This window comes from Pelodiscus sinensis, unplaced genomic scaffold, assembly GCF_049634645.1.
Source record: "Pelodiscus sinensis isolate JC-2024 unplaced genomic scaffold, ASM4963464v1 ctg65, whole genome shotgun sequence".
Classification (NCBI taxonomy): domain Eukaryota; kingdom Metazoa; phylum Chordata; order Testudines; family Trionychidae; genus Pelodiscus; species Pelodiscus sinensis.
The window spans coordinates 398,880-424,322 of record NW_027465825.1 but is presented as its reverse complement, the minus strand read 5'-3'; the positions used below and the strand labels follow the sequence as shown (position 1 = coordinate 424,322).

At 47.0% G+C, this 25,443-nt stretch overlaps 1 protein-coding gene across 5 annotated transcripts in view; it reads left to right on the top strand.

Moving 5' to 3' along the window:
* The window catches only part of CFAP57 (cilia and flagella associated protein 57), a 172,740-nt gene that overhangs the window by 126,060 nt on the left and 21,237 nt on the right, over positions 1–25,443 (top strand). For 3 of the 5 annotated variants that reach the window (XM_075914599.1, XM_075914598.1, XM_075914597.1), the window contains 3 exons: positions 2,945–3,118; positions 7,270–7,428; positions 8,616–8,759. In XM_075914599.1, the coding sequence (XP_075770714.1) occupies positions 2,945–3,118; positions 7,270–7,428; positions 8,616–8,759 (477 nt within the window). Of the gene's footprint in view, positions 1–2,944; positions 3,119–7,163; positions 7,429–8,615; positions 8,760–23,813; positions 24,360–25,443 lie in introns of those variants that run through there. The other 2 variants (XM_075914600.1, XM_075914601.1) reach the window with 2 other exon arrangements.

Below are 25,443 nucleotides of genomic sequence, written 5' to 3'. Positions count from 1 at the left end.
GCCACCATCTTGGGTGCCATTTTTAAAACCCCGCAGCTCTGACCCGGTAAGCACAGGGAAGCCAGAGACATGGGGTGAGCTGGCAGGGGACAGAGGCCGTTGGGAGGAGTGCAGGAGCAGTTTTGCAAGCTGCACTTTTGGGGGGCAAGAGCTGCATGCGGCTCATGAGCCGCGGGTTGGCCACGGCTGGACTATTGGCTTATTGTACTCATATGTCTTGCAGCCAGAATCTATCCAGGAGCTTGGGAACTCCCATCCCATCGCTTCTTTCCGCCCATTGGCTCCCTATATAATCAGTTGCTTAGCAATGTTCACTAAGCCCAAGTGGTAAGGAGATACTCCGCCAACTGTGCATAATAAACCCTCCTGCTTGAATCTACACGGTGTCTACATTTTGGTTTCCAACAATAGAATTGTAGAACTGGAAGGGACCTCGAGAAATCATATAGTCCATGCCCCTGCACTCATGGCAGGACAAAGTATTATCTAGGCCATTCCTGATAGGAGTTTGACTAACTTGCAGTTAGAAACCTCTAATGAGGTTGATTCTACAATCTCTGTAGGCAATTTAATCCTGTGCTTAAAATATTTCCTCATGTCCAATCTAAGTCGCCCTGGCTGTAATTTAAGACCATTGCTTCTTGTCCTATCCTTGGAGGTTAACAAGAATATTTTTTTTCTCCTTCATCCTTATAACAACATTTTAGGTACCTGAAAACAGTTATCATGTACTCGCTCCCTCAGTCTTCTGTTCTCCAGACTGAACAATCTTCTCTTAGGTTATGTCTACACTACAGTGTTATTTCAAAATATCTAATTTCGAAATAGTTAATTCAAAATAGCTTATTTTGAAATAACACGTCTATACACAAAATGCATTTCAAAATCGCATTTTTCTATTTCAAAATAGCGCATCCACACTGAGTGGACATTGAATCGAATTGAAGGCTAGTTGGAACCAGTTCCGGCAGGGCATCAGGTCAGAAGTTACCTTGTGGCCAGGGTGGCCAGCAGGGCACTCTGGGAAGGGCTGGAGGCCCCCTATTTTGAAATAATCGTCTACACAGCACTTATTTCGAAATAGCAATTTCGAAATTGGCACTATTCCTCGTGAAATGAGGTTTACCAATTTCGAAATAAGCCCTCCACTATTTCAAATTAATTTTGAAATAACAGAATGGCTTTGTAGACACTAGGAAAGTTCTTTCGAAATAACTTCGCTGTGTAGACATACCCTTATAGGCCATGTTTTCTAGACCTTTAATCATTTTTGTTCTCTGGACTGTATCCAGTTTTATTCTTTCGCCTCTCCACCAAACAGTTTGACCTTTCCCTCAGTGCCAAGACTACCTGTTTTTCATGATTTTTGAGAAGTCCTAATTTCATTACTTGTCTTTGGATTTGTTCATTCTGGTTATAGGGAGAGTTACTCACCTACGCTGTGTCTAGACAACACCTCTCTGTCGACAGAGAGATGTAGATTAGGCACGTTGAAATTGCTAATGAAGCAGGGATTTAAATATCCCGCGCTTCATTAGTATAAACATAGCTGCCACTTTTTTTTGACACTGAGCTTTTTCAAAAAAAAAAAAAAAAAAAAAAAAAACGGTAGCCTAGACGAGTATCTGTCAAAAAATAAACCCTTTTTCGACAGATCCTATAAACCTCATTTTTTGAGGAATATAGGTTCTGTCAAAAAAGGGTTTATGTTCTGACAGATCCCTCTCTAGACTGCAGGGTTTTTTCCGAAAAAGCTCCATGTCGAAAAAAAGCGGTGGCCATGTTTATGCTAATGAAGCACAGGATATTTAAATCCCTGCTTCATTAGCAATTGCAACGTGCCTAATCTACATCTTTCTGTCGACAGAGAGGTGTAGTCCTAGAGTCTCCCTTTCTCAAGATACCAACCTTAGTAGATCCCCACACTTAGACCTGCGTATATGAGCTTGGCGAGAACTCTTGCACCAAGTTCTTGATCCCTAAATCCAGTAAGGAATGTCTGTCACTACAGTGCTGGAGTGCTAAGAGTCTGCCCTCAGTGCTCCAGCTGTCCCACCAGACTCTTTGTCCATCCTTTTTTGTCCCTCTGCCAGGACAGCCTTCCCTGCTCTTCCAGCTGGAACACAACTCTGCTATTCCCAATGGGAACTCTCCACAACCTTGCTGAGAGGTTGTCTTTTCTAGGGGAGCATCCCTTACTCACTCTGGCATTTTCTCTGTCCCCCTGGGTTCAGCACTCCAACATGCAGATATAAGTAGGTAAGCCCCTCTACTGTTCCCGTGTCTTCAGCCCTCTCTGACCCACAACTCAGGCTTTTAGGCACTACCTCCTGCTGCTCTTCTTGCCTTCCACTCCCTTGGGCTCTGGGTCTCTGGTTTGGGGAGGTCAGCCAGCAAACCCCACTTGCTGGTCTGGCCCATCAGCCTTCCCCCAGAAAACGTCTTTGGGTTCTGGCAGCTCTCGTCTGCCCTGATTGACTGAGTAGGCAGCTTTCACAAGTCTTCCTGACCGACTCTTGCAGTCCTGACTCACCGGATCTCTCTGCTCTCTCAGACTGTCCCTGATAGTGTAGATCCAGATACAGTACTTCCCTGCCCTCCTAACTGGTCAAACTGGGAACACTTCTTCTGGCACAGAGGAGCTGAACCTACTTCATTTACAGGGGCCCACCATCTGTGACAGTCTTAACATTTTTTAAAAGAAATGTATTAATCACCTTAGAAATGAAATTTGTTTAAATAATATTAATATAGTCAAAGCTCAGGGATAAGTAATTTACTCTTCTTCCCCATTGCCAATAGCTTCCACAGATTTAATGGACCCACTGCTACTATTCCCGTCAACTCTGAAGAGGAACTGAACTAAAATACAAAGTCTGATAGTTATGCTAGAGACCCATGCACTCCCACCGCTCTGTCTTCAGTTTTCTTTTCCTGATTCCAGGCACAGGATGATGCCAGGCAGCAGCTTCGAGAATTTGAAGAAACTAAGAAACAAATTGAAGAGGATGAAGATCGAGAAATCCAGGAAATCAAAATAAAGTATGAGAGGCGACTGCGGGAAGAGAGAGAATCCAACCTGCGGCTGAAAGGAGAGACAGGCATTATGAGGAAAAAGGTAACTACAATTTTCTAAGGGGACTGCATGTGGCACCTGGAATACTAAGGCTTTAGTTGAGTGTAGAATGTGTTCAGTGAGGGTACTAATCTATATCTAGACGTGTATGGCATTTTACTGTGTCATGAGATGGCAATTTCCCCCCTCTGTAATATAGCTTGGAAATCTTATAATATTAGTCACTATATTCTGGTGTAACAGAAATTAGGTTAAAGGCGGAAATTATAGATTTCTCCTGCCACAGGAGCAATGCAGAGCTTCCCCCTCCAGCATGGTTACTAAAATCTAGTACAATTAGGGGCACTACACAAATAATAAATCACAATACTCAGGGCTTGACAAACCCCGGCGAGAGCCACTCGCCAGCCCCGCGCTGCACATGCACCAGACTGGCACTGCACATGCGCGAAGCGCCAGTGAATGGGGCACTCGGAGCAACCGGCTGAAATCTTCTTGCCACAGGCAAGTAGATTCAGCGGTTTGTCGAGCCCTGACAATAATAGCTTAAATTCAAGAGATGGGACATTCTCATGCTTCTCAGGAGACATTGCCATAGTTTGATATATCTTACTGTCAGGAAAATATTCCTGGTATTCAGTAAAAATGTGTTCCATTTCATCCCAGTTCCCTTAATTTTCATCCCTTTGTAGTACCTTAAACAATTGCTCCAGTTCCTTGATGTTTATATGCCTCGGATATTCATAAAAGGTTATGCTTGTCATAATCATGACACTTAATAAACAATATTCAAGAAAATATGGCTGTATCAGAATGGCAAGCTATACAACTGTTACCAAAGTGTTAGGAAAATCCATACCCTCTCAAGGTATGTCTACACTGCAGAGCTATTTCAGGGTACCAGAAGCAGCCCGTTGAAGCAGCCTGTTATTTTGAAATAGATTTCAAAATAACAGGCAGCTTATTCCGACGTCCCAGTAACCCTTGTTACATGAGGGTTAAGGGGCATTTTGGAATAGCAAGCTATGTCAAAATTTGGGGGCACTCTATAGATAGCGCCAAATTACAAAATAAGCTATTTTGAAATACACTCGAAATAAGCTACATAAATTGCGTAGTGCAAATCGCATAGCTTATTTTGAGCTAAAGGTACTGTGTAGACACACCCTCAGATCTCTGTCATGAGCAGGAATAACTCAAGCAGGATAAGATTACATATTGTATTTGAGGTTTGATCCTTTACGGCCATGGAAGCCATCTCTGCCATCTTTCCTTTCTTCCAGGGTCATATAGTTTTTCCACATCACTCTCCAGTTATTGGTAGCATGAGGAAATAACTCTTATAATAACTCCTCACTTAACATTGTAGATATGTTCCTGAAAAATGTTACTTTAAGCAAAATGATGTAAAGCAAATCCAATTTGCCCATAAGAATTAATGGAAATGGGGAGGGGGATAGGTTTCAGGGAAATTTTTTTCAGCAGACAAAAGATAATATTTCTATATACAGTATGGCTGTGTCTACACTGGCAAGTTTTTCCGGAAAATCAGATGATTTTCTGGAAAAACTTGCCAGCTGTCTACACTGGCTGCTTGAATTTCCAGAAAAGCACTGACGATCTAATGTAAAATCATCAGTGTTTTTCCAGAAAAACTATACTACTCCCGTTCGGGCAAAAGTCTTTTTCTGAAAGACTTTTGCCTGAAAGGGCCAGTGTAGACAGCACAGTTCTGTTTTCCGCAAAAAAGCCCCGATCGCAAAAATGGCGTTCGGGGCTTTTTTGCAGAAAAGCGCGTCTAGATTGGCCACGGATGCTTTTCCGGAAAAAGTGGTTTTCCGGCAAAGCATCCTGCCAATCTAGACACGCTTTTCCGAAAATGCTTTTAACGGAAAACTTTTCCGTTAAAAGCATTTCCGGAAAATCATGCCAGTGTAGACATAACCTATAAGTTTTAAATAGTTGTTAGCAAACAGTTTAATACTGTACACAGCAAAGATGATTGTGAAGCTTGGTTGAAGTGATGGAATCAGAGTGAAATATTTCCCAGGAAATGTCTTACTACTGAATGATGAACTAGCACTTGGCTGAGCCCTCAAGGAGTGAACACATTGTTAGTATAGTCTCACACTCCAGAAGGCAGCATGAACTGAGGCAGAAGGAAGAAAACACAATAGACATACAGCAGTGGCTGCAAAAACTTCCCTGCAGTGATGGACACACATTACCCAATGGAACGCAGTACTGTCCTCCAGATGGCACATACACAATTACACAATGCCAACGGGTGTATGTGAGAGAGACTGACAGACACACACATGATGTGTGTTATGTGTGTGTGTATTTGAGAGAGAGCGACACATATTACCCCTTGAAGTTTGCTGACCCCACTTAAAGTACACTTTTTAAGTGAACTAGATCAACAAGTTCAGACTCAGGCATCTGTAGCTGTGATATCCGGCATTGTAGAGATGGGATACAGAGTTGGGGGCTTGCTCAGAGGAAGAGGGACATCCTGATATCAGCATCCCTGTTTCCCCTTCCCCCCACCACTCACTAAGAAGGAGACTCATGGGAGCAACTCCAAGTAGGGTTGCCAGATGCTTTCACAAAAAATCCCAAGCATGGTAGGAAAAAAATTGGTTGAACAAAAGAAAGGGGGGGGGGGGAGACACCAAAGTTATTGAGCAAAACAAAAAAGTTGCTGTATCTTTAAAAATCCCTGTGCCCCTCGCTCACTGCGCCCCCGCCAGACGTGGCAGAGAAAGAATGTCCCCACCGGTCTTCTGTCCAAGAAAAACAGAAAATACCGGACATTTTACATGTCCCATATTTTCTGGGTTTTTTTTACTCAACAGGGGCCATGAATACCGGACTGTCCAGGCAAAAACCAGACACCTGGCAACCCTAACTCCAAGGCAGAGGGAAGGATCAGCATGGCAATAGGGAAAGGGGCCCAGCCACATATCTTACAGGGAACTTAGGGGAACTGATGAGGGGCTGCCAGCCCACCCTGATTCCAAGTCCCTATGAGGATGAGCTGCTTTTCCAGAAAATTGTGCAAGTAGCAGACAAAGCAGGCAGCCAAATGATTAATGGGACATTGTTCAACTTTAAAAGAGCACATGCTCTGATAGACAAACAACATAACAATGAAACGAAGTTAACCGGGATGTTAAGTCAGGAGTTACTGTACTTGTATTTAGGACATTGAAGTAAATAGTGTCTCTGTCTCCATCTCTTCTGTCACATGACGTAAGAACAGCCATGCTGGGTCAGACCAAAGATCCACCTAGATTAGTATCCTAAGAGCTACCCAGAATGCACTACACAGTGCTCCAGCTGTGTTTCAAAGCTCCCTACACCTTTCCACCGCTGACCTCGGGCCTGATCATCACCCTTGTCAGGTGGTTAGTAATATATCCCTACTGATATATGTTTATTATTAAAGATAGAATTACTATCCATAGAGATTCTATGGTAAAGTTTGATTCATTAATTTTAGTTCATGTGAGTCTATGCTTTCTTTCACAGGGAAGGGGCGGTGGCATGGGCTTCAGTGCAGACTGTATAAGCTCACCCAGAATCCTGTGTATGTGCTTGCATTTCAGCACATTCTGGGGTCTATGCCACTGTGTCCTCACTGTTGTTTTTAGCTACATTAGCTAAATCAGTGCTGTCTGTAACCTTGAAGTTGTCTTTTACTCCTCCCTCTGTCTCTTCTGTGTGTCCAAATCTTGCTGCCCTCTTATCCATAACATTCCTCACACTTAACCTTTACTGCCTGTTCATGCCACTAAAACTCTTATGCAGTCATCATCCCGTATTGTTTCCTGCCATCTTCTCCTGTCTTAGCCTCCCTCTCGTCCACAGTGTTTCCTTCCAATCCATACAAAGTGCAACTACAGTATTGAGACCATGATCTTCCTTGCCTCTTGCTCCTGGCTCCTCTCTTCTCTGTTGTATCAACTCAAGGCTTCTTCTGACCTTCTGACATCTTGTTGCTCATCTTCCGCCTTTGCTTTCTTCCATGCTGCTTCATCACATGAAATGCCCTTCCTGAACTGATTACTCTCTCACCCTTCAGATCCTTTCTCATAGCTTGCTTCTGCAACATTGCCTATAAGAAATCAACCAAAGCAGGATGATTCGATTGAATGGCAGTTGGAGAACATTAGTATTTGTGTCTCTAGTTCAGTAGCCTACAGAAAGAGATTGAAGAGCGCAGCACTGACATTGAAACAATGAGGATGGAACAGCAGAAGCTGCAAGGCATCATTAAGTCGTTAGAGAAGGATATCCTGGGGCTGAAGAGGGAGATTCAAGAAAGAGATGAGACTATCCAAGACAAGGTGAGGCAAAACTTTGACAGTCTCAGTGGCTGATGTTTATTATCCTCCCATCACTCAGACATTGATATTGGTATTACCTTATTTGTATTGATGTAATTCTCAGAGACCCTAGTTCAGGGCTACTCAACATGTAGCTCGTGAGCCGCATGCGGCCCGCAGCTTGTTTGTTTGCGGCCCATGGTGCAGTTTGGCTTTATGTGGGGCTCAACTCGCTCTGGACTGTCATTGCTCTTTAAAAGTGCTGTCATATGGGTGGAAATGGGTAAATATTGTATTTTATTAATATCAGAACTGACTTAAATGGGACCCGCATGTTGTGTAGTCTTGCCTTAATCTTTGTATTCATGCCCGTCGGTGTAAAAGAAGCTATTTGCATATATATTTGCACGTACAAGCAACCACACTTAAGTTGCGGTCCTTGACATATACTGTGAGTATCATTATGGCCCCTGGGTTTTCCAAAATTGAGTAGCCCTGCCCTAGTTAGTTCCTGGATCCCATTGTGCTAAGCTCTGAAGAAACCTGAACAAGGACGCAAGTCCTACCTTTGAAAAAAAGCTTACAACCTAGAGTTGAGGACTCTGGATATGTCTACAGAAAAGAAAAACTCATGGCTGGCCCTGTGCCACTCGGCTTGGGCTCACAGGGCTATGGGACTGTTTCATTGCTATTTTGACCTCTGGGCACAAGGTGGAGCCTGAGATTTGGGACCCATCGACCCCATGGGGTCATAGACCCTGGGCTCTAGTCCAAACCCAGAAGTTACACACCAATGAAACAGCCCCAAAGGCCAAGCCCCATGAGTTGGCTAGAACAGGCCAACCAAGAGTGTCTAGTTGCAGTGAAGAGATATTCTGTTTCTTCCCTTCCCCTCAGATCTTTCCTTGGGGAATCTATCTGTAGCTCAGGATTTCAAGCTACTTATACTTTCCTTAGCTTCTATAAATGATGTCTGTATTGTCAACCTCTCCCCCTTGTTCTTTGTGGCTCTCTGTGGGATTTGTAACTTAAGATTTCAGTCTCCATTTCCAGTTTCTCTGAGATCTGTGACTAAAGTGTCTTTCTGCCCTAACATCCACACATCACTCCAGGGATCTGTTTGAGAGGTCTGTGTCTGGTTTGCACAGGCCTTCTGCTTTGAGTCTTTGCAGAGACCACTGACTTGTATATTTGTTTGTATGTCTCAGGAGAAGCGGATTTATGACCTTAAAAAGAAAAACCAGGAGCTGGAAAAGTTCAAGTTTGTTCTGGACTATAAAATAAAGGAGCTGAAGAAGCAAATAGAACCCCGTGAGAATGATATCAAAGTAATGAAGGAGCAGATCCAGGAGGTAAGCAGCACAGTCTTCTGACCCCTGCCACCCGGCCCTCCATCTGTTAAAGTGATGATAGGCTAAATGTACAAGGAAACTATACCACATTTGTCCTTTGGTTTGGCCGTCTTTAAAGGAGTGTATCGACTCACTCTTCATCCAAACGTGACTTCTTTGTTACCAATGAAATGACTTCTGTATAGTGGCCGTCGCTTCCCCTTCATAACAATTCTCTGAGGAGACCTTCTTTTACATGGAAATTGCCACAAAAGAGCAGACCCAACTAGTGTGGAGTCCTGTTTCAAATAATGGTTAATGCCAAGCTCTTCATAGAAGGATGTAACTCATTTTCTTAAAAGACATCAAACTGTACATTATAGCCTAAGGGAATTCTTCATTCAACATGTTATGTGAATGAATGTCTGGCTTCCACTTATACCAGACTTAATCCCGTTATTTTCTTTCCAAACCTTCATGCTCACCATGGAAACTAGTCTCCAAACCTTAAATGTGGATGGTTTATTTATTTGTTAGGACTAAAATATTTAGGAAGTCACTTAAACCTTTGTAGCTTTTGGAGACTTTAGACGTATGTAGTTCTTCAAATGGCCTCTGCATATTTCCACATTTGGAATGCAGCAGAGTCATATAGCAGAGATGTTGCAATTTAATTCATTGTGCCTTTTGGAGCTCTCCAACATCCCCCCCCGCATCTGTTCTTAAACATTCTAGGGATTTAGCTACAATGGAGAGCATGGCACTGCAGTCACCTCAGTTCCTTACAGTCACCAGCGTGACAGACTAGGAACAGCTCCAGAAAGAACTCAGGCCCCTTTTAGACAAAGTGCATCAACTATTCAATTAGCCAATTAATCAAAATTTTACATCCCTATCTGAAAGCAAAGAGGTCAGGCTTCAAACAGCATGCTTCATGCCCTGTGCTAGATCTGTCATCAAATTAACACATTTGATTCATGGCTTGTCTTGGAGAGTGACACTCTCTCTGTTCTAGATGGAGTGCTTTGATATCAAGAATGAGAAAGGAGAGGCAGAACAAATTGAAGGTCATTCTGCTGCAGGAAGCCTTTCTAGTGAAACCTATCAGAGCTGAAAAGTCAGGTGGTTCCAGAAAAAAATCTTAGATCTACTTCAGCATCAAATGCCTCGAAGTTAGGAACTAAATAATACAAGATGCTTACACTGGTGCAATCTAGCTAGCTAGAAACAATTTCAAAGAAACAGAAAAAGTATCCAGAACATTTATTTTATGGAATTAAGAATAAAAATTGCTCAGGGAATAGACATTTGTTAGCAGAGCTGCCCCACAACAGATCTTTCTGGATCCTATTATATTGGAACTGTGCAGACGAGTACAGGCAGTCCCCGGGTTACGTACAAGATAGGGACTATAGGTTTGTTCTTAAGTTGAATTTGTATGTAACTTGGAACTGGCTCCAGATTCAGCCGCTGCTGCTGAAACTGACCAGGGGCTGACTACAGGAAGCCCAAGGCAGAGTTGCTCTGCCCCCAGCTTCCTGGAATCAGCCACTGATCAGTTTCAACAGCGGCTGAATCTGGAGCCTGGGACAGAACAGCTGGGGCGCTGCCGGGTAGGTCCCCCCAGGACCAACCCGGCAGCACCCCAGCTGCTCTACCCCAGGTGTCCACAACAAAAGCCTGGTCTGCTGGGGGGGGGGGGCGCATTAGCTGTACCCCCTCCCCCCCCAGCAGACCAGGGAGCTCCGGAGCAAAGCCTTGGAGGCGCGGGAACCCGCCGCCTCAGCAGCTTTGCTCGGGGTGTCCCTGGTCTGCTGGGGACACCTCCCAGCAGACCAGGGACACCCCGAGCAGATCAGGGACACCCGGAGCAAAGCCTTGGAGGCACGGGATCCCGCCGCCTCTGCGGCTTTGCTCGGGGTGTCCCTGGTCTGCTGGGGACGCCCCCAGCATACCAGGGACACCCGGAGCAGCTTTTCTCGCCCCGGAGGACGCAGTGGCGGGACCACTGCGCGTCTGGGTGGTCCCACTGCCCGCGAGTTCCGGGGCGAGAAAAGCCCCGTTCGTAAGTTCGGATCCGCGTAACTCGGGGACTGCCTGTATGCAGTAAACACTCCAGACATCCTTTTTCAGCAGCAGACTTGCTGTCATGGGATAAAATGGATAGTCCTTTCATGAATTGAAAATTGGTTAAAAGTTAAGAAACAAAGGGTAGGAATAAATGATTGGTTTTCAGAATGGAGAGAGGTATTTTTAGTGGTGTCCCCCCCAAAAAGGTCTGTACTGGGACCAATCTTATTCAACATACTCATAAATTCTCTGGAGAAAGGGTTAATCAGTAAGGTGTGAACATTTGCAGAGTATTCTAAACTGCTCAAGGTAGTTAAATCTAAAACAGATTGTAAAGAGCTTCAAAAGCATCTCTCAAAACTAGATTACTGATGAAATGGTAGATGAATTTTAATGTTTATAATTGCAAAGTAATCATAGAATCATAGAATACTAGGACTGGAAGGGACCTTGAGAGGTCATCGAGTCCAGTCCCCTGCCCTCATGGCAGGACCCAGTACCGTCTAGACCATCCCTGATAGACATTTATCTAACCTACTCTTAAATATCTCCAGAGATGGGGATTCCACAGCCTCCCTGGGCAATTTATTCCAGTGTTTGTCCACCCTGACAGTTAGGAACTTTTTCCTAATGTTCAACCTAAACCTCCCCTGCTGCAGTTTAAGCCCATTGCTTCTTGTTCTATCCTCAGAGGCCAAGAAGAACAAGTTTTCTCCCTTCTCCTTATGACACCCTTTTAGATACCTGAAAACTGCTATCATGCCCCCCTCAATCGTCTTTCAGCCTTCCTTCATAGGTCATATTCTCTAAACCTTTAATCATTCTTGTTGCTCTTCTCTGGATCCTCTCCAGTTTCTCCACATCTTTCTTGAAATGTGGTGCCCAGAACTGGACCCAATACTCCAACTGAGGCCTAACCAGCGCAGAGTAGAGCAGAAGAATGACTTCTCGTGTCTTGCTCACAACACTCCTGTTAATGCCTCCCAGAATCATGTTTGCTTTTTTTGCAATAGCATCACACTGTTGACTCATATTTAGCTTATGGTCCACTATGACCCCTAGATCCCTTTCTACCGTACTCCTTCCTTGACAGTCGCTTCCCATTCTGTATGTGTGAAACTGATTGTTCCTTCCTAAGTGGAGCACTTTGCATTTGTCTTTATTAAACTTCATCCAATTTACCTCAGACCATTTCTCCAATTTGTCCAGATCATTTTGAATTATGACCCTATCCTCCAAAGCAATTGCAATCCCTCCCAGCTTGGTATCATCTGTGAACTTAACAAGCGTACTTTCTATGCCAATATCTAAATCGTTGATGACGATATTGAACAGAGCCGGTCCCAAAACAGACCCTGGGGAACCCCACTTGTTATGCCTTTCCAGCAGGATTGAGAACCATTAATAACTACTCTCTGAGGGTATGTCTACACTACCACCCTAGTTCGAATTAGGGTGGTAGTGTAGACATACCCTGAGTATGGTTATTCATCCAGTTATGCACCCACCTTATCGTAGCCCCATCTAAGTTGTATTTGCCAAGTTTATTGATAAGAATATCATGTGAGACTGTATCAAATGCAGGGGCGACCCATCCATATAGGCGAACTAGGCGGTCGCCTAGGGCACCAAGCTAAATGGGATGCCAAATAGTAGCGCAGTATCATTGAGGGGTTTGGAGGTGGGGGCGCCGATTGCATGGTTCGCCTAAGGTGCCAGTTGCTGTCAGCTAGTCTAGGGCCACCCGTGATCAAATGCCTTTCTAAAGTCTAGGTATACCATATCCACTGCTTCTTCCTTATCCACAAGACTCATTATCCTATCAAAGAAAGCTATCAGATTGGTTTGACATGATTTGTTCTTTACAAATCCATGCTGGCTGTTCCCTATTACCTTACTACCTTCCAAGTGTTTGCAGATGATTTCCTTAATTGCCTGCTCCATTATCTTCTCTGGCACAGAAGTTAAATTAACTGGTCTGTAGTTTCCTGGGTTGTTCTTGTTTCCCTTTTTATAAATGGGCACTATATTTGCCCTCTTCCAGTCTTCTGGAATCTCTTCTGTCTCCCATGATTTTCCAAAGATGATAGCTAAAGCCCATATATCTCCTCTATCAGCTCCTTGAGTATTCTAGGATGCATTTCATCAGGCCCTGGTGATTTGCAAACATCTAACTTTTCTAGGTGATTTTTAACTTGTTCTTTTTTTATTTTATCTTCTAAACCTACCCCTTTCCCACTAGCATTCACTATGTTAGGCATTCCTTCAGACTTCTCAGTGAAGACCGAAACAAAGAAGTTATTAAGCATCTCTGCCATTTCCAAGTTTCTTGTTAATGTTTCTCCCTTCTCACTGAACAGTGGGCCTACCCTGTCCTTGGTCTTCCTCTTGCTTCTAATGTACAGGCAGTCCCCGGGTTACATGGATCCGACTTACATCAGATCCCTACTTACAAACGGGGTGAGACAACCCCGCACTAGCTGCTTTTCCCCCTAGCAGACCAGGGAGACGCGGAGCGGCTTTTCTCAGCAGACACCTCAGCTTGAGAATAAAGGACTGAGGGAAGTGAGGTGTGAGAGAATAAAACTGAGCTCTGGAGAAATGTTTGGCTAGAGTTTCCCCTACGATATGTACCAGTTCTGACTTACATACAAATTCAACTTAAGAACAAACCTACAGTCCCTATCTTGTACGTAACCCGGGGACTGCCTGTATTTAAAAAAAGTCTTCTTGTTTCCCTTTATTCCTGTAGCTAGTTTGAGCTCATTTTGTGCCTTTGCCTTTCTAATCTTTCCCTTGCATTCTTGTGTTGTTTGCCTATATTCATCCTTTGTAATCCTAGTTTCCATTTTTTATATGACTCCTTTTTTATTTTTAGATCTTGTGGTTAAGCGAAGGTGGTCTTTTGCCATATTTTCTATCTTTCCTACGCAGCGGAATAGCTTGCTTTTGGGCCCTTAACAATGTCAGCTCTCGTAGGTTTTTTTCCCCTCAGTCTTGATTCCCATGGGACCTTACCTATCAGCTCTCTGAGCTTACCAAAATCTGCCTTTCTGAAATCCATTGTCTCTATTTTGCTCTTCTCCCTTCTACCCTTCCTTAGAATTGTGAACTCTATGAGTTCATGATCATTTTCAACCAAGCTGCCTTCCACTTTCAAATTCTTAACCAGTTCCTTCCTATTTTTTATAATCAACTCTAGAACAGCTTCCCCCTGGTAGCTTTTTCAACCTTTTGAAATAAAATCTTGGGCTTTGGATGATTTTGTTAGTTGTTTAAAAAAAGCCTCATCCACCTCTTCCACCTGGGTAGGTGGCCTGTAGTAGACTCCTACCATGACATCACCTTTGTTTTTTACCCCTTTTAGCCTAACCCAGAGACTCTCAACACTTCCGTCTCCTATGTCCATCTCCACCTCAGTCCAAGTGTGTATATTTTTAATATATAAGTCAACACCTCCTCCTTTTTCCCCCCGTCTATCCTTCCTGAGCAAGCTGTACCCTTCCATCCCAACCAATCATGTGTATTATCCCACCAAGTTTCTGTGATGCCAACAATGTCATAGTTGTATTTATTTATTAGCACTTCCAGTTCTTCCTGCTTATTACCCATACTTCTCACATTTGTATATAGGCATCTAAGATGCTGATTTGATCTTGCCTCCCAGTTTTGCCCTTTCTCTCCTTTCTCTCTGCCATTATAGCCCACGCTTCCTCCCATTTCCGACCCATCTCCCAGGTCTCCATGTTCTCCATTTCCCTGTGGGCTTTGCTCACCTGTCCCCATCGAACCTAGTTTAAAGACCTCCTCACTAGGTTAGCCGGTCTGTGTCCAAATAGGGTCTTCCCCCTCCTCGAAAGGTGAATGCCATCTCTGCCTAGCAGTCCTTCCTGGAATACCTCTGGGTATTATGTTTTCCAATACATATTGGAAAACATAATCCCAACTATATGTACAAAATGATAGGGAAAAAGTTAGCTGTTACCACTCAAGAGAGAGATCCTGGCATCATTGTGCATAGGGCCAGGGTTAAATATCCACTCAATGTGCAACAGTAGTCAAAAAAGCAAACAGAATGTTAAGAATAATTTTTAAAAGGAATAGAAAATAAGACAAAGACTATCTTATTGCCTCTGTATAAATCCATGGTATGCCCTCATCTTGAATACTGCATGCAGATGTGGTCACCTTATCTCAAAAAAATATATCTTGGCTCTGGAAAAAGTTCAGAAAGGGCAATAAAAATTATTAGTGATATGGAATGGTTGCCATATGAGGAAACTGGGCCTTTTCAGCTTGGAAAAGAGGAGATGAAAGGGGGATGTGATAGAGGTCTATAAAATCATGACTGGTATGGAGAAGGTAAATAAGGAAAAGTTATTTCTTCTTCGAGTGCTTGCTCATGTCCATTTCACTTGTGCGTGCGTGCCATGTTCATGGATTGTCGGAGAGTTTTCCTTTAGCAGTACCTGTCGGGCCAGCCCCCTGAAGTGGCGCCACTATATCTATGCATATATACCCCCACTGGCCCTCCGCCGCCTCAGTTCCTTCTTACCGCCCATGACAGTTGTTGGAGCTCCCTTCTCGATTGTTTGCAAGCGTGGTCCCAGCAGTATCTGTAAGTCTTTTAGAGTAGTTAGCTCCTAGTTAAATCCCTTTGTTCTTTCCAAGTTGCTTTCCCTGTCAAGTACCTGTTTAGATAGAAGCTTCAGGGGGTAGCCCAGTTAGTCTGTACAGGATAAACTTAAAAAACAACCAATGGTCTCGTAGCACTTTAGAGACTAACAAAACATGTAGATGGGATCATGAGCTTTCGTGGGCACAGCCCACTTCTTTCTGTGCCCACGAAAGCTCATCACCTAATAAACTATCTTGTTAGTCTTTAAAGTGCTATATAGTTTTTCCTTTTGTTTTACCAAGATCAGACTAACACAGCTACCTCTTATTACTAAGCTACATGTTTTCTTAGTCCATAAAGTGCTACCAGACCATTTGTTGTTTAGATAGCGTTAGATAAGTTGTTTGGGTTGGGGCTTGCCTGTTGCATCCCCTTCCATTCCAGTCCACGGGGCATGCTAGGGCCTCATGGCTTTAATCCTTGTGTGGACTGTTCTAAGCCTATGCCCTGTGGCAACCCACATGATTTGTGTCTGGTGTGGCAAGGGCCCCTCTTCCCCAAGCCATCACTGGGTAGGTCTCCTCCTCTTAGCCCCCGGGTTTGGGGTTCTGCAGCAGGTCTTAATGGTAGGGAGCCCAGCCAGGTGCCCTCAGGCTCCTCAGGCTCCCTTCCTAGCTGTCTTTACCTAGTGCTTGGTCAAAATTGTTCTCTCCGATTTCTTCCTCTCTGTCTCTCCACCACCTTCCTTTCGTCCTCTCACTCTCCTTCCCCAGCCTCCAACTGCTGAGGCTTTTAAAGGCCCTCAGACAGACAGCAGAGAAGTCAGCTGGCCCCAATATGCCTGAGCCAGTTCCCTCCCAGCTGCATCTAATTGGGCTGCAGTTCTCTGCTTCTTCTCACAGGGTTTTTTCCCCTTTTGGGCTGCCTTTTCCCTTCTCTGCAGCAGCTCCCTGGCCTGACCCTGTCACACTGGATAAGGCTTACATCCCAGCTAGCTGCAGTATCTGCTGTAGTTTTAAGCCCCAGACCCAGCGCAAGAAGACTTGCGCTTGAAGATACTCCTCATGAAGTCAGCGCTTCGCCTGGCAGTGAGAGAAGATGTGGTACCGCAGTACACTGCCCTCTGTGTGGGAGACACCAGGGTCTTCAGGAGCCTCATCGGTGTCAGTGTGTCCTGGGGCGCGGCACCAGTTGCAATCTTCAGTGCCTCATAAGAAGAGGATGGTGGAGAGAGGCAGATCCCCACCCCAGCACGTGTCTGCAGTGTGCCCCCAGTTGGGGCACTCTGTTGCACCTGCACCGGCTGTGAGGTCTGTTGCTCCTGGGTTGGAGCATGGCCAGTCAAGTGTGACCAAGGACTGCGGTGTAACGGAGGAACCGGTTCTGGTTGAAAGGCCCTCCACGCCGGACATGTTCGAGGCGGCACAGGAATTGATTGAACTGACGGCGGACTCACCCTCGCTTCCTCAGGAGCACCAGGACAGGTCTTGGACCTGTGCCTCATCCATAGCACCAGACTCGGGTAGACCTGCACCATCCTCCACACCAGCACCCTGTCTAGTGGTGCGCTCCTGAGTGCTCACTTGTATGCCGACACCGACAGGTCCTTCGGTACTGGTGGCTTTGCTCTCCCAGGAGTCTAGAGAGAGCTAGGCATCCAGCGCTCTCATCCCTACGGCCCAGTCTGCAGCACCAGAGTACCTCATGGCGCTGGTGCAGCACTGTGGCAAGCTGGCATCCATGGCTTGGCACGCAGAGAGGCACTGTTCCCTGGGCCTGGCCTCAGCTCCAGCTTGGTCGGAGTCCGACTATTCATTGGATTCCAGTGTGGAGTTGGTGCAATCCAGGGCGCCGCTTTCCCGCTCCCACTCCTGGTGCTGCTTGGTTTCCCAGCACTGATCCAGGTCTTGGCACCATTCTAGGTCTTGGTACCGTTCTAGGTCCCGATGCTGCTCTCACTCCCGGCACCACGAGCACCATGACAGCATTTTGGGCCTTTCGCACACTTGGCATCTGCAGTGGCAGCATCCAGCACAATGGCCATTTTGGACCTTCTGGGCGTACCACCGGGCTCAGGGGAGTGCTCCCTACACGTCAGGTTCCTTGTGCTTGGGTATTCAGGCTCCGCCTTCAGGAATGCCTTGTGCCCTGGTACTGCAGGCCTTGACAGTGTGGAATGAATCTCCCGGGTCCCCATGAGTTGGGGGCAGGGACCAAGGGTCTTCAGGGCAGTCTGCCCCTTCTCAGGTGTCAGAGTGGCAGCATGAACTGGAGGACTCAGACAATAGAGAGTACTCCTTGTTCTCCCTGGACAAGGCCCTAGGGCTGGCCTCTTCATCAATGCCAGCCATGGACTCTCGGGCCCATCAAGAGTTCCTCCAGAGACTGGCCCAGAGCCTCGGAGTCCCGCTTAAATGGGCCTCTGAGGACTCGTACCCAGCGGCTGACATCCTTAATGCAGAGGTGCCGTCTTGTGTGGCCTTGTCTCTGAATAAGATGGTGAGCACCAGCGTCTATTCCGCCTATGGACAAGAGGGAAGAATGGAGGTATTTTGTCCCCCAGGTGGGCCATGAGCACTTGTTCTTACATCCGCCACCAGGCTCGATAGCGATACAGACTGCAAGCCACCAGGAGCACCAGGGCCAGCCTGTCCTTACCCCGAAGAACAGGCCACAAGGCCTACACCTTGGGGAGGAGGGGCTTCCTCAGGATTGCTAACCAGCAGGTTCTCCTGAGTAGGTATGCCTTCAACTCGTGGGCAGCTATGGACAAGTATAGTGAGTCACTGCCCCAAGACTTGAGGAAGGAGTTTAGGGCTTTGTTTGAGGAAGGCAAGGTGGTGTCCTGGGTGGCACTTCAGGCAGCCCTGAACTCCGCAGATACGGCAGCCCGTACTATGGCAACGGGCCTGGTTCTGCTCAGGGGACTACAAGTGTCTGGCATTCCACCAGAGCTACGATCCGGGACCTCCCCTTTGAGGATGGAGACCTGTTTTCGGACTGGAACAACACTAGTCTCCATGGGCTAAAGGATTCTAGGGCAACTCTCAGGTCCCTAAGCATCCATGCTCCTGCCTCGCAGAGGCACTCCCTCCTTAGGGCCCTGTCTCACCCTTTCTAACAGAACAGGTCGGATTTCTCCAGGCGAAGGGGCCGTAATAATAATAATAGAAGTGGCAGATATCCCTCCCGCTTGTCTTCCAACCTGGGAGCGGGCCCTTCCAGCAAGCCCCATGGCCCCAGGCCAAATCTTTGAAGGTGCAAGCAAGGACAGCAGATCAGAAGCCTTTTACCAATCGCCTTTTCCCCATTGTGCCTGGTCACATATCACGATAAACCGCTGGGTCCTGGACACAATGAGAAGGGGTTATTTCATCCCCTTCTGCTCTGCCCCTTCGAATACCTCTTCCCTGTTCCTCTTCAGGTACCCCTCTCACGAGCATCTTCTCAGGGTAGAAGTGCAGAAGCTTCTCAACCTGGGGGCGATAGAGGAGGTCCCCCAGAACCTCAGGAGAAAGGGTTTCTACTCCCTCTATTTCCTGGTCCCAAAGGCCAAGGGCGACTTCTGCCCTGTTCTGGACCTAATGCTTTCATAGTAAAAGCCAAGTTCAAGATGGTAACCTTGGCCTCCACCATTCCTTCCATAGTCATGGAAGACTGGTACACTGCCCTCAATCTCAAAGACACCCATTTTCACATTTCTGTCGCACCTGCGCACAGGCAATTCCTCCGTTTTATGGTGAGTTGTGACTGTTATCAATTTACTGCCCTCCCCTTTGGCCTTTCTACAGCCCCTAGGGTTTACACAAAGTGTATGGCAGTTGTGGCCACTTTCCTGAGGAAGCGACAGGACCAGGTTTATCCATACTTGGGTGATTGGCTTTTAAGAGGCTCCTCCCTACCCCAGGTGGTCAGCCACATAAACCTTATAAGGGTCACTTTCCTTAGGCTGGACCTTATCCTAAACAAGGCCAACTCCACAACTGGTCCCCACTGAGACGATAGAGTTTGTGGGAGCCTTCCTGGATGTGACGAAGGCCAGGGCCTCCCTACCCAAGGGGCGCTTCTCGGCATTGAAAGAGGCAGTACTACATCTCCAATTGTTCTCCACCATGACGGCCCGCTGTTGCATGAGACTGCTGGGGTTCATTGTGCTCACTTACATGGTAAGGCTTGCCAGGCTAAGGTGACAGCTGCTTCAGCTATGGCTGGTGTAGACCCACAACCCAACGTTTCAGCATATGGACATCGTGGTAACGGTGCCTGCCGATGTGCTGAGATCCCTCGACTGGTGGCTGTGCGAGGAGGTGGTGTGCGAGAGGGATGCCATTCCTCAGTCCTTCGCCATCCATTCAGCTGGTGACAGATGCTTCCAATATGGGTTGGGGAGCCCACCTTAGGAAGCTACAGATGCAAGGTATGTGGGGCCCCAAGGATCTCTCTCTCCACATCAATGTCAGGGAACTGAGAGCTATTTGCCTCGCCTGCGGGGTTTTCCTTCCGCAGCTTTGAAACAGGTGCATTTCAATTTTGACCGATAACACAGCTGTGATGTTTTATAGAAACAAGAGGGTGGTGCTCGCTCCTATCCCCCGTACAGGGAGGCTCTCCTCCTCTGGGAGTTCTGCGTAGCTCAATATTCATCCAGTGGCTGCTTATATCCCTGGAGCCCAGAACGAGTTGGCGGAGCGTCTCACCAGGTCCTTCTAGGGGCACGAGTGGTCTGAAAGAGTATGTCTAGACTACATGCCTCTGCCGACAGAGACATGTAAATTAGACTACCCGACGTAGTCAGTGAAGCGGGGATTTACATATCCCCCGCTTCATTAAAATAAAATAAAAATGGCCACCATGCTGTGCCGGCTCAGCTGATCATCGGCACAGCACGGCAGTCAAGACGCGGATTGATTGACAGAGAACGCCTTTGTCGACCGCTCCTATAAACCTCATTTCACGAGGCATAAGGGAGCGGTCGACAAAGGCGTTCCCTGTCGACCGATCCGCGTTTTGACTGCCGCACTGTGCCGACAATCAGCTGAGCCAGCACAGCATGGTGGCCATTTTTATTTTAATGAAGCAGGGGATATTTAAATCCCTGCTTCGTTGACTATGTCGGGTAGTCTAATTTACATGCCTCTGTCAGCAGAGGCATGTAGTCTAGACATACCCTAAGGGCGGATGTATCCCTCTTTATTTTCCACAGGTGGAAGTTTCCCCACCTGAACCTGTTTGCCACCGTTTCAACAGGAAGTGTCCCCGGTTCTGTTCTCTATTCAGCCACAGCCCTGGGTCTCTGGGGGATGCTCTCATGATCCCGTGGCCTCTGGACCTGCTGTACACTTTTCCCCCCCTTCCTGCTGATCTGCAGGGTAATCCTCAGGGTCAGGGAATTCCAGGCCTCAGTAATCCTGATAGCCTCAGCCTGGCCTTGTCAGCATTGGTTCTCAGACCTCCTTGCGCTCTCACTGTAGCGTCTTCTAACTCTCCCCCTGTGCCCAGACCTACTGTCCCAGGAGTTCAGCAGGCTTTAGCACCCGAACCTCCTCTCCCTGCACCTCATGGCATGGAAGTTCTATGGCTGACAGCTATAGAGATGCAGTGTTCGGAGCAGATCCAGGCAATGCTCTTGGGGAGCTGGAAGCCTTCCATACGGTCCACTTACTTGGCAAAGTGGAAACGTTAGTCCTCTGATCAGATAGCAGGGGGTTCTCCCGTATGAAGGCCCCTGTGCCGGTGATCTTGGATTATCTCCTGGGGCTCAAGCTTCAGGATCTGTCTCCTTCCTACATATGAGTGCACCTAGTAGCCATCTCAGCTTTCCTTTCAAGCTTGGGTGGCAGGACCACTTTCTCGGATCCCATAGTGCACCGTTTTCTAAAGGGGCTAGATAGGGTCTGCCCTCAGGTGCGCGAACCCTTGCCCTCTTGGGATCTAAATCTGGTTCTCATAAGGCTCACTGGCCCCTCCTTTGAGCCATTGGCAACATGCTCCCTTCTGCACCTTTCCTGGAAGGTGTCCTTCCTGGTGGCCATTACTTCAGCCAGGCAAATGTCGGAACTAAGGGCCCTATCAATGGATCCCCCCGTAAACAGACTTTTTTAAGGATAAGGTCAGAATACGCCCCCACCCTGCCTTTTTGCCCAAGATGGTCTTGTACTTCCATGTTCACAGGGATATTTTTCTTCCTAAGCCCCATAGCTCTGGGACAGAACAGGCTTTACATACACTTAATGTGAGATGTGCTTTGGCTTTTTATTTAGAGAGGACCAGGCCCTTCTGTAAGTCCCCTCAATTGTTTGTACCTATAGCGGACAGGATGAAGGGCCAGCCTGCGGTGGCCTAGCATATCTCATCCTGGATCACAGGTTGCATCAAAGCATGACAAGATGGCGCAGGTTCTGGCCCCGCCCATTATGATGCATTCCACAAGAGCCCAAGCATCTTCTGTGGCTTTTGCAGCTCAGGTGCCCATCTTAGAGATTTGCAGGGCAGCTACCTGGTCGTCGGTGCACACTTTGCATACCACTATGCCATTACCCAGCACACCAGGGAGGATGCTGCCGTGAGTAGGGCTGTGTTGCAGTCCATCTCTCTTTGCCCCCCACCCCCTAGGGCAGTGGTCACCAACAGGTCGATCATGATCGACTGGTCGATAACGAGGCCTCAACCGGTCGATTGCGAGGCATCCTGTCTGCCCCGCCCCCATTTCCCTCCCACCCCCGAGAAGCCCCACTACTTACCTCAAGTGAAAATGGAGGTAGTGTCAGCTTCCCGGGGATGGACAGAAGTCCCGCAGCTTAGCGCCACTTCCGGCGATTCCGGAAGTGCGCTAGCTGCTCTGCCGGGTGTCCTGTGGGAGGGAGCATCAGCTCCCTGCACCACACAGGAGGGATGAGTCAGCCCCGGGGGAGGCGCGCAGGGGGTCAGCCCCGGGGCAGGCGCGCACGGGGTTTTCCTGTGCCGGGGGGGTCAGCCCCAGGGCAGGCGTGCACGCGCAGGGCTTTCCTGCATGGGGGTTGGCCCCGGGGCAGGCGCGCATGTGGGGGGCTTCCATGCGGTGGGGGGGGGCGGTCGGCCCCGGGGCATGCACGCGCTGGTTTCCTTCTGCAGGGGGAGAATCCTGGGAGGAGGCAGATGCAGGGGACTCTCTGCCTCCACTCCCACCACAGTCTCCAGCCCCCAATCCCCAACCACAGAACGCTGTCCCCACTCCTCTGTTCCTAGCCACAGAACTTGTCCCCATTCCCTTGGCCCCAGCCACAGAACGCTGTCCCCACTCCCGTCCCCACCCCCCTAACTCTGTCCCCACTCCCCAGCCCCAGCTACAGAACTCTGTCCCCATTCCCGTTCCCACTCCCTGAACTCTGTCCCCACTGGCACCCTGTCCCCTGCTGCAGAACCCTGTCCTCTGCCCTCCCAGCACCCTGTTCCCTCTCCCCTGCCCCCAGCCACAGAACTCTGTCCCCACAAACTGTATAATTATAAATGCTTCATTTTAGATTTAAATAGCATGAATAAAAAAGACCATTTATTTCATAACTATAAACACGTGATTTTTATTTTATATATCGCATAATTTAAAAATAAATTGTTCATCAGAGTGTGTAAGTAAGGGCTGGGGATAGCAAGTGATGGACAGGAGGAGAATAGAGAGGGCGGGGCTTCCAGGAAGGGGTGGGGCGGTAGATCTTCAGCTGTTCTGAGATTTAAAAAGTGATCTTGGGTGTAAAAAGGTTGGAGACCACTGCCCTAGGGGTTAGCTTTGGAGTCACCTAAGTGGAATGGACATGAGCAAGCAGAGGATGTGGATGGGATGTGGAATGGACATGAGCAACACATCTTGACGAACAACAGTTACAAAAGTAAGTAACCATTTTTTTCTTGTTCCCATGATGCAGGAAGTAGGGGACATCAAAATAAATTAATAGATAGCAGGTTTAAAACAAACCAAAGGAAGTATTTCTTTATACAGCACAGTCAACGTGTGGATGTTGTGAAGACCAGGTCTTTAACGATTCAAAAAAGAACTACATAAATTAATGGATGATAGGTCAATCAGTAGCTGTTAGGATTGGTAGGAATGGTGTCTCTAGGCTCTGTTTGTCAGGGGCTGGGAATGGGTGACAGGGGAGGGATCATTGGATGATTCCCTGTTCTGTTCATTCCCTCTGGGGCACCTGGCATTGGCCACTGTTGGCAGACAGGATACTGGGCTAGATGGACACTTGGTCTGACTCAATATGGCCGTTCTTATGGTTAATGTCTGGAGAGTGCTATCATTTTACATTTAGCATATGAAATCTTTTAGGAAGCCAAGTTAACTGTTTGTAGCAGTGGCAAACTGGATGAAAGGTCTTCCAGTCTCATTGCAGAACATTTCTTCCTAGACCTCAGATTGCATCTGCATCTGCTACAAGCTGGCCAAAATCCCAGCCTCAACTATTATAGCTCACACAACAAGAGCACAAGCCTTTTCAATCGCATTCCTGACCCAGGTACCTATCTTGGAGATCTGCAGAGCAACGGCCTGGTCTTTTGTGGCATTTTTGCTGCTCACTATGCCATCACTCAGCAGGCCAGAAGATGCAGCTTTCGGCAGAGCAGTTCTCCAGTCAGCGATTCCTTAACTCCAACCCCACCTGTGAGGGAAAGCTTGAGAGGCACCTGATTGCAATGTCCCCTGTAATTTTTTTCATTGATATGTAGAATAAATTCTGTTAACAGTCCCACAACTGTTATTCACCGTCTCACAATGATTATTTACCGTCCCACAACTCATCTTTGGCAGGAGTTTTTCCCGTCCATTCCAATACCCACCCATCTTCTCTTCTTTTGGGGTAGTCATCAAGAAGGAACTGATGAGGGATGGGAGGTCATATATTAAGTGCTATGAGAGTGCCACTCCAGGAGTCTCCTAAGCTGACATGATGGGGTTGATAAGGGCAGAGTTTCCAATGGCCACACACAAGGTGAGAATAACAGTTATGAACAGTTATGCACACCTGATTGAACAGCAGTTATGAAAAGGTGAGTAACTCTTTTTTCCTGTTCCTTTTTCTTTTGCAAGGAAAGGCTACCTAGGGCCTTCTGCTACATATCTCCTGTCTGAAGTGCTGTTTTGTTCAGGTTATTGCTGACCTGACAGGTTTGTGGTTATTACATGTTTTGATTGGCAACCGACTTCACATCTTGTTTAATGTTTTGGGGATTGCTGCTGTGGGATGCATCAGAGTATACCATTATGGCAATGAGTGCTTTTATTCTGCAGCCCATGCAGTCTGTAAATCCTTCAGCTGTTGAAAGGTTACGTTATCAGGTATTTTTAACTATATGCAGCTTGAGCCAACTCTGATGCTGTGAGGTTACTCTTGCTACAGAACTGCTTATGCCATGATGCATTAATAAGAGTGTTGTGAGCAAGACATGAGAAGTCATTCTTCCGCTCTACTCTGTGCTGATTAGGCCTCAATTGGAGTATTGTGTCCAGTTCTGGGCAGCACGTTTCAAGAAAGATGTGGAGAAACTGGAGAAGGCCCAGAGAAGAGCAACAAGAATGATTAAAGGACTAGAGAACATGAGTAATGAGGGAAGATTGAAGGAATTGGGCTTGTTTAGTTTAGAAAAGAGAAGACTGAGAGGGGACATGATAGTGGTTTTCAGGTATGTAAAAGGGTATCATGGGGTTGGGGGGGGGGATTGTTCTCCTTAGCCTCTGAGAAAAGGACAAGAAGCAGTGGGCTTAAACTGCAGCAAGGGTGATTTAGGTTGGATGTTAGGAAAAATTTCCTAAATTGCCTAGGAAAGTTATGGAATCTCCATCTCTGGAGATATTTAAGAGCAGGTTAGACAGACATCTATCAAGGATGATCTAGATGGTGCACGGTCCTGCTGTGAGGGCAGGGGACTGGACCTGGTGGTCTCTCGAGGTCCCTTCCTGTTCTAGTATTCTATGATTCTGTGATGGCACTGATATTTATAATGGACTCCTAAAGCCCAATTCTTTCTTTGATGCAATTG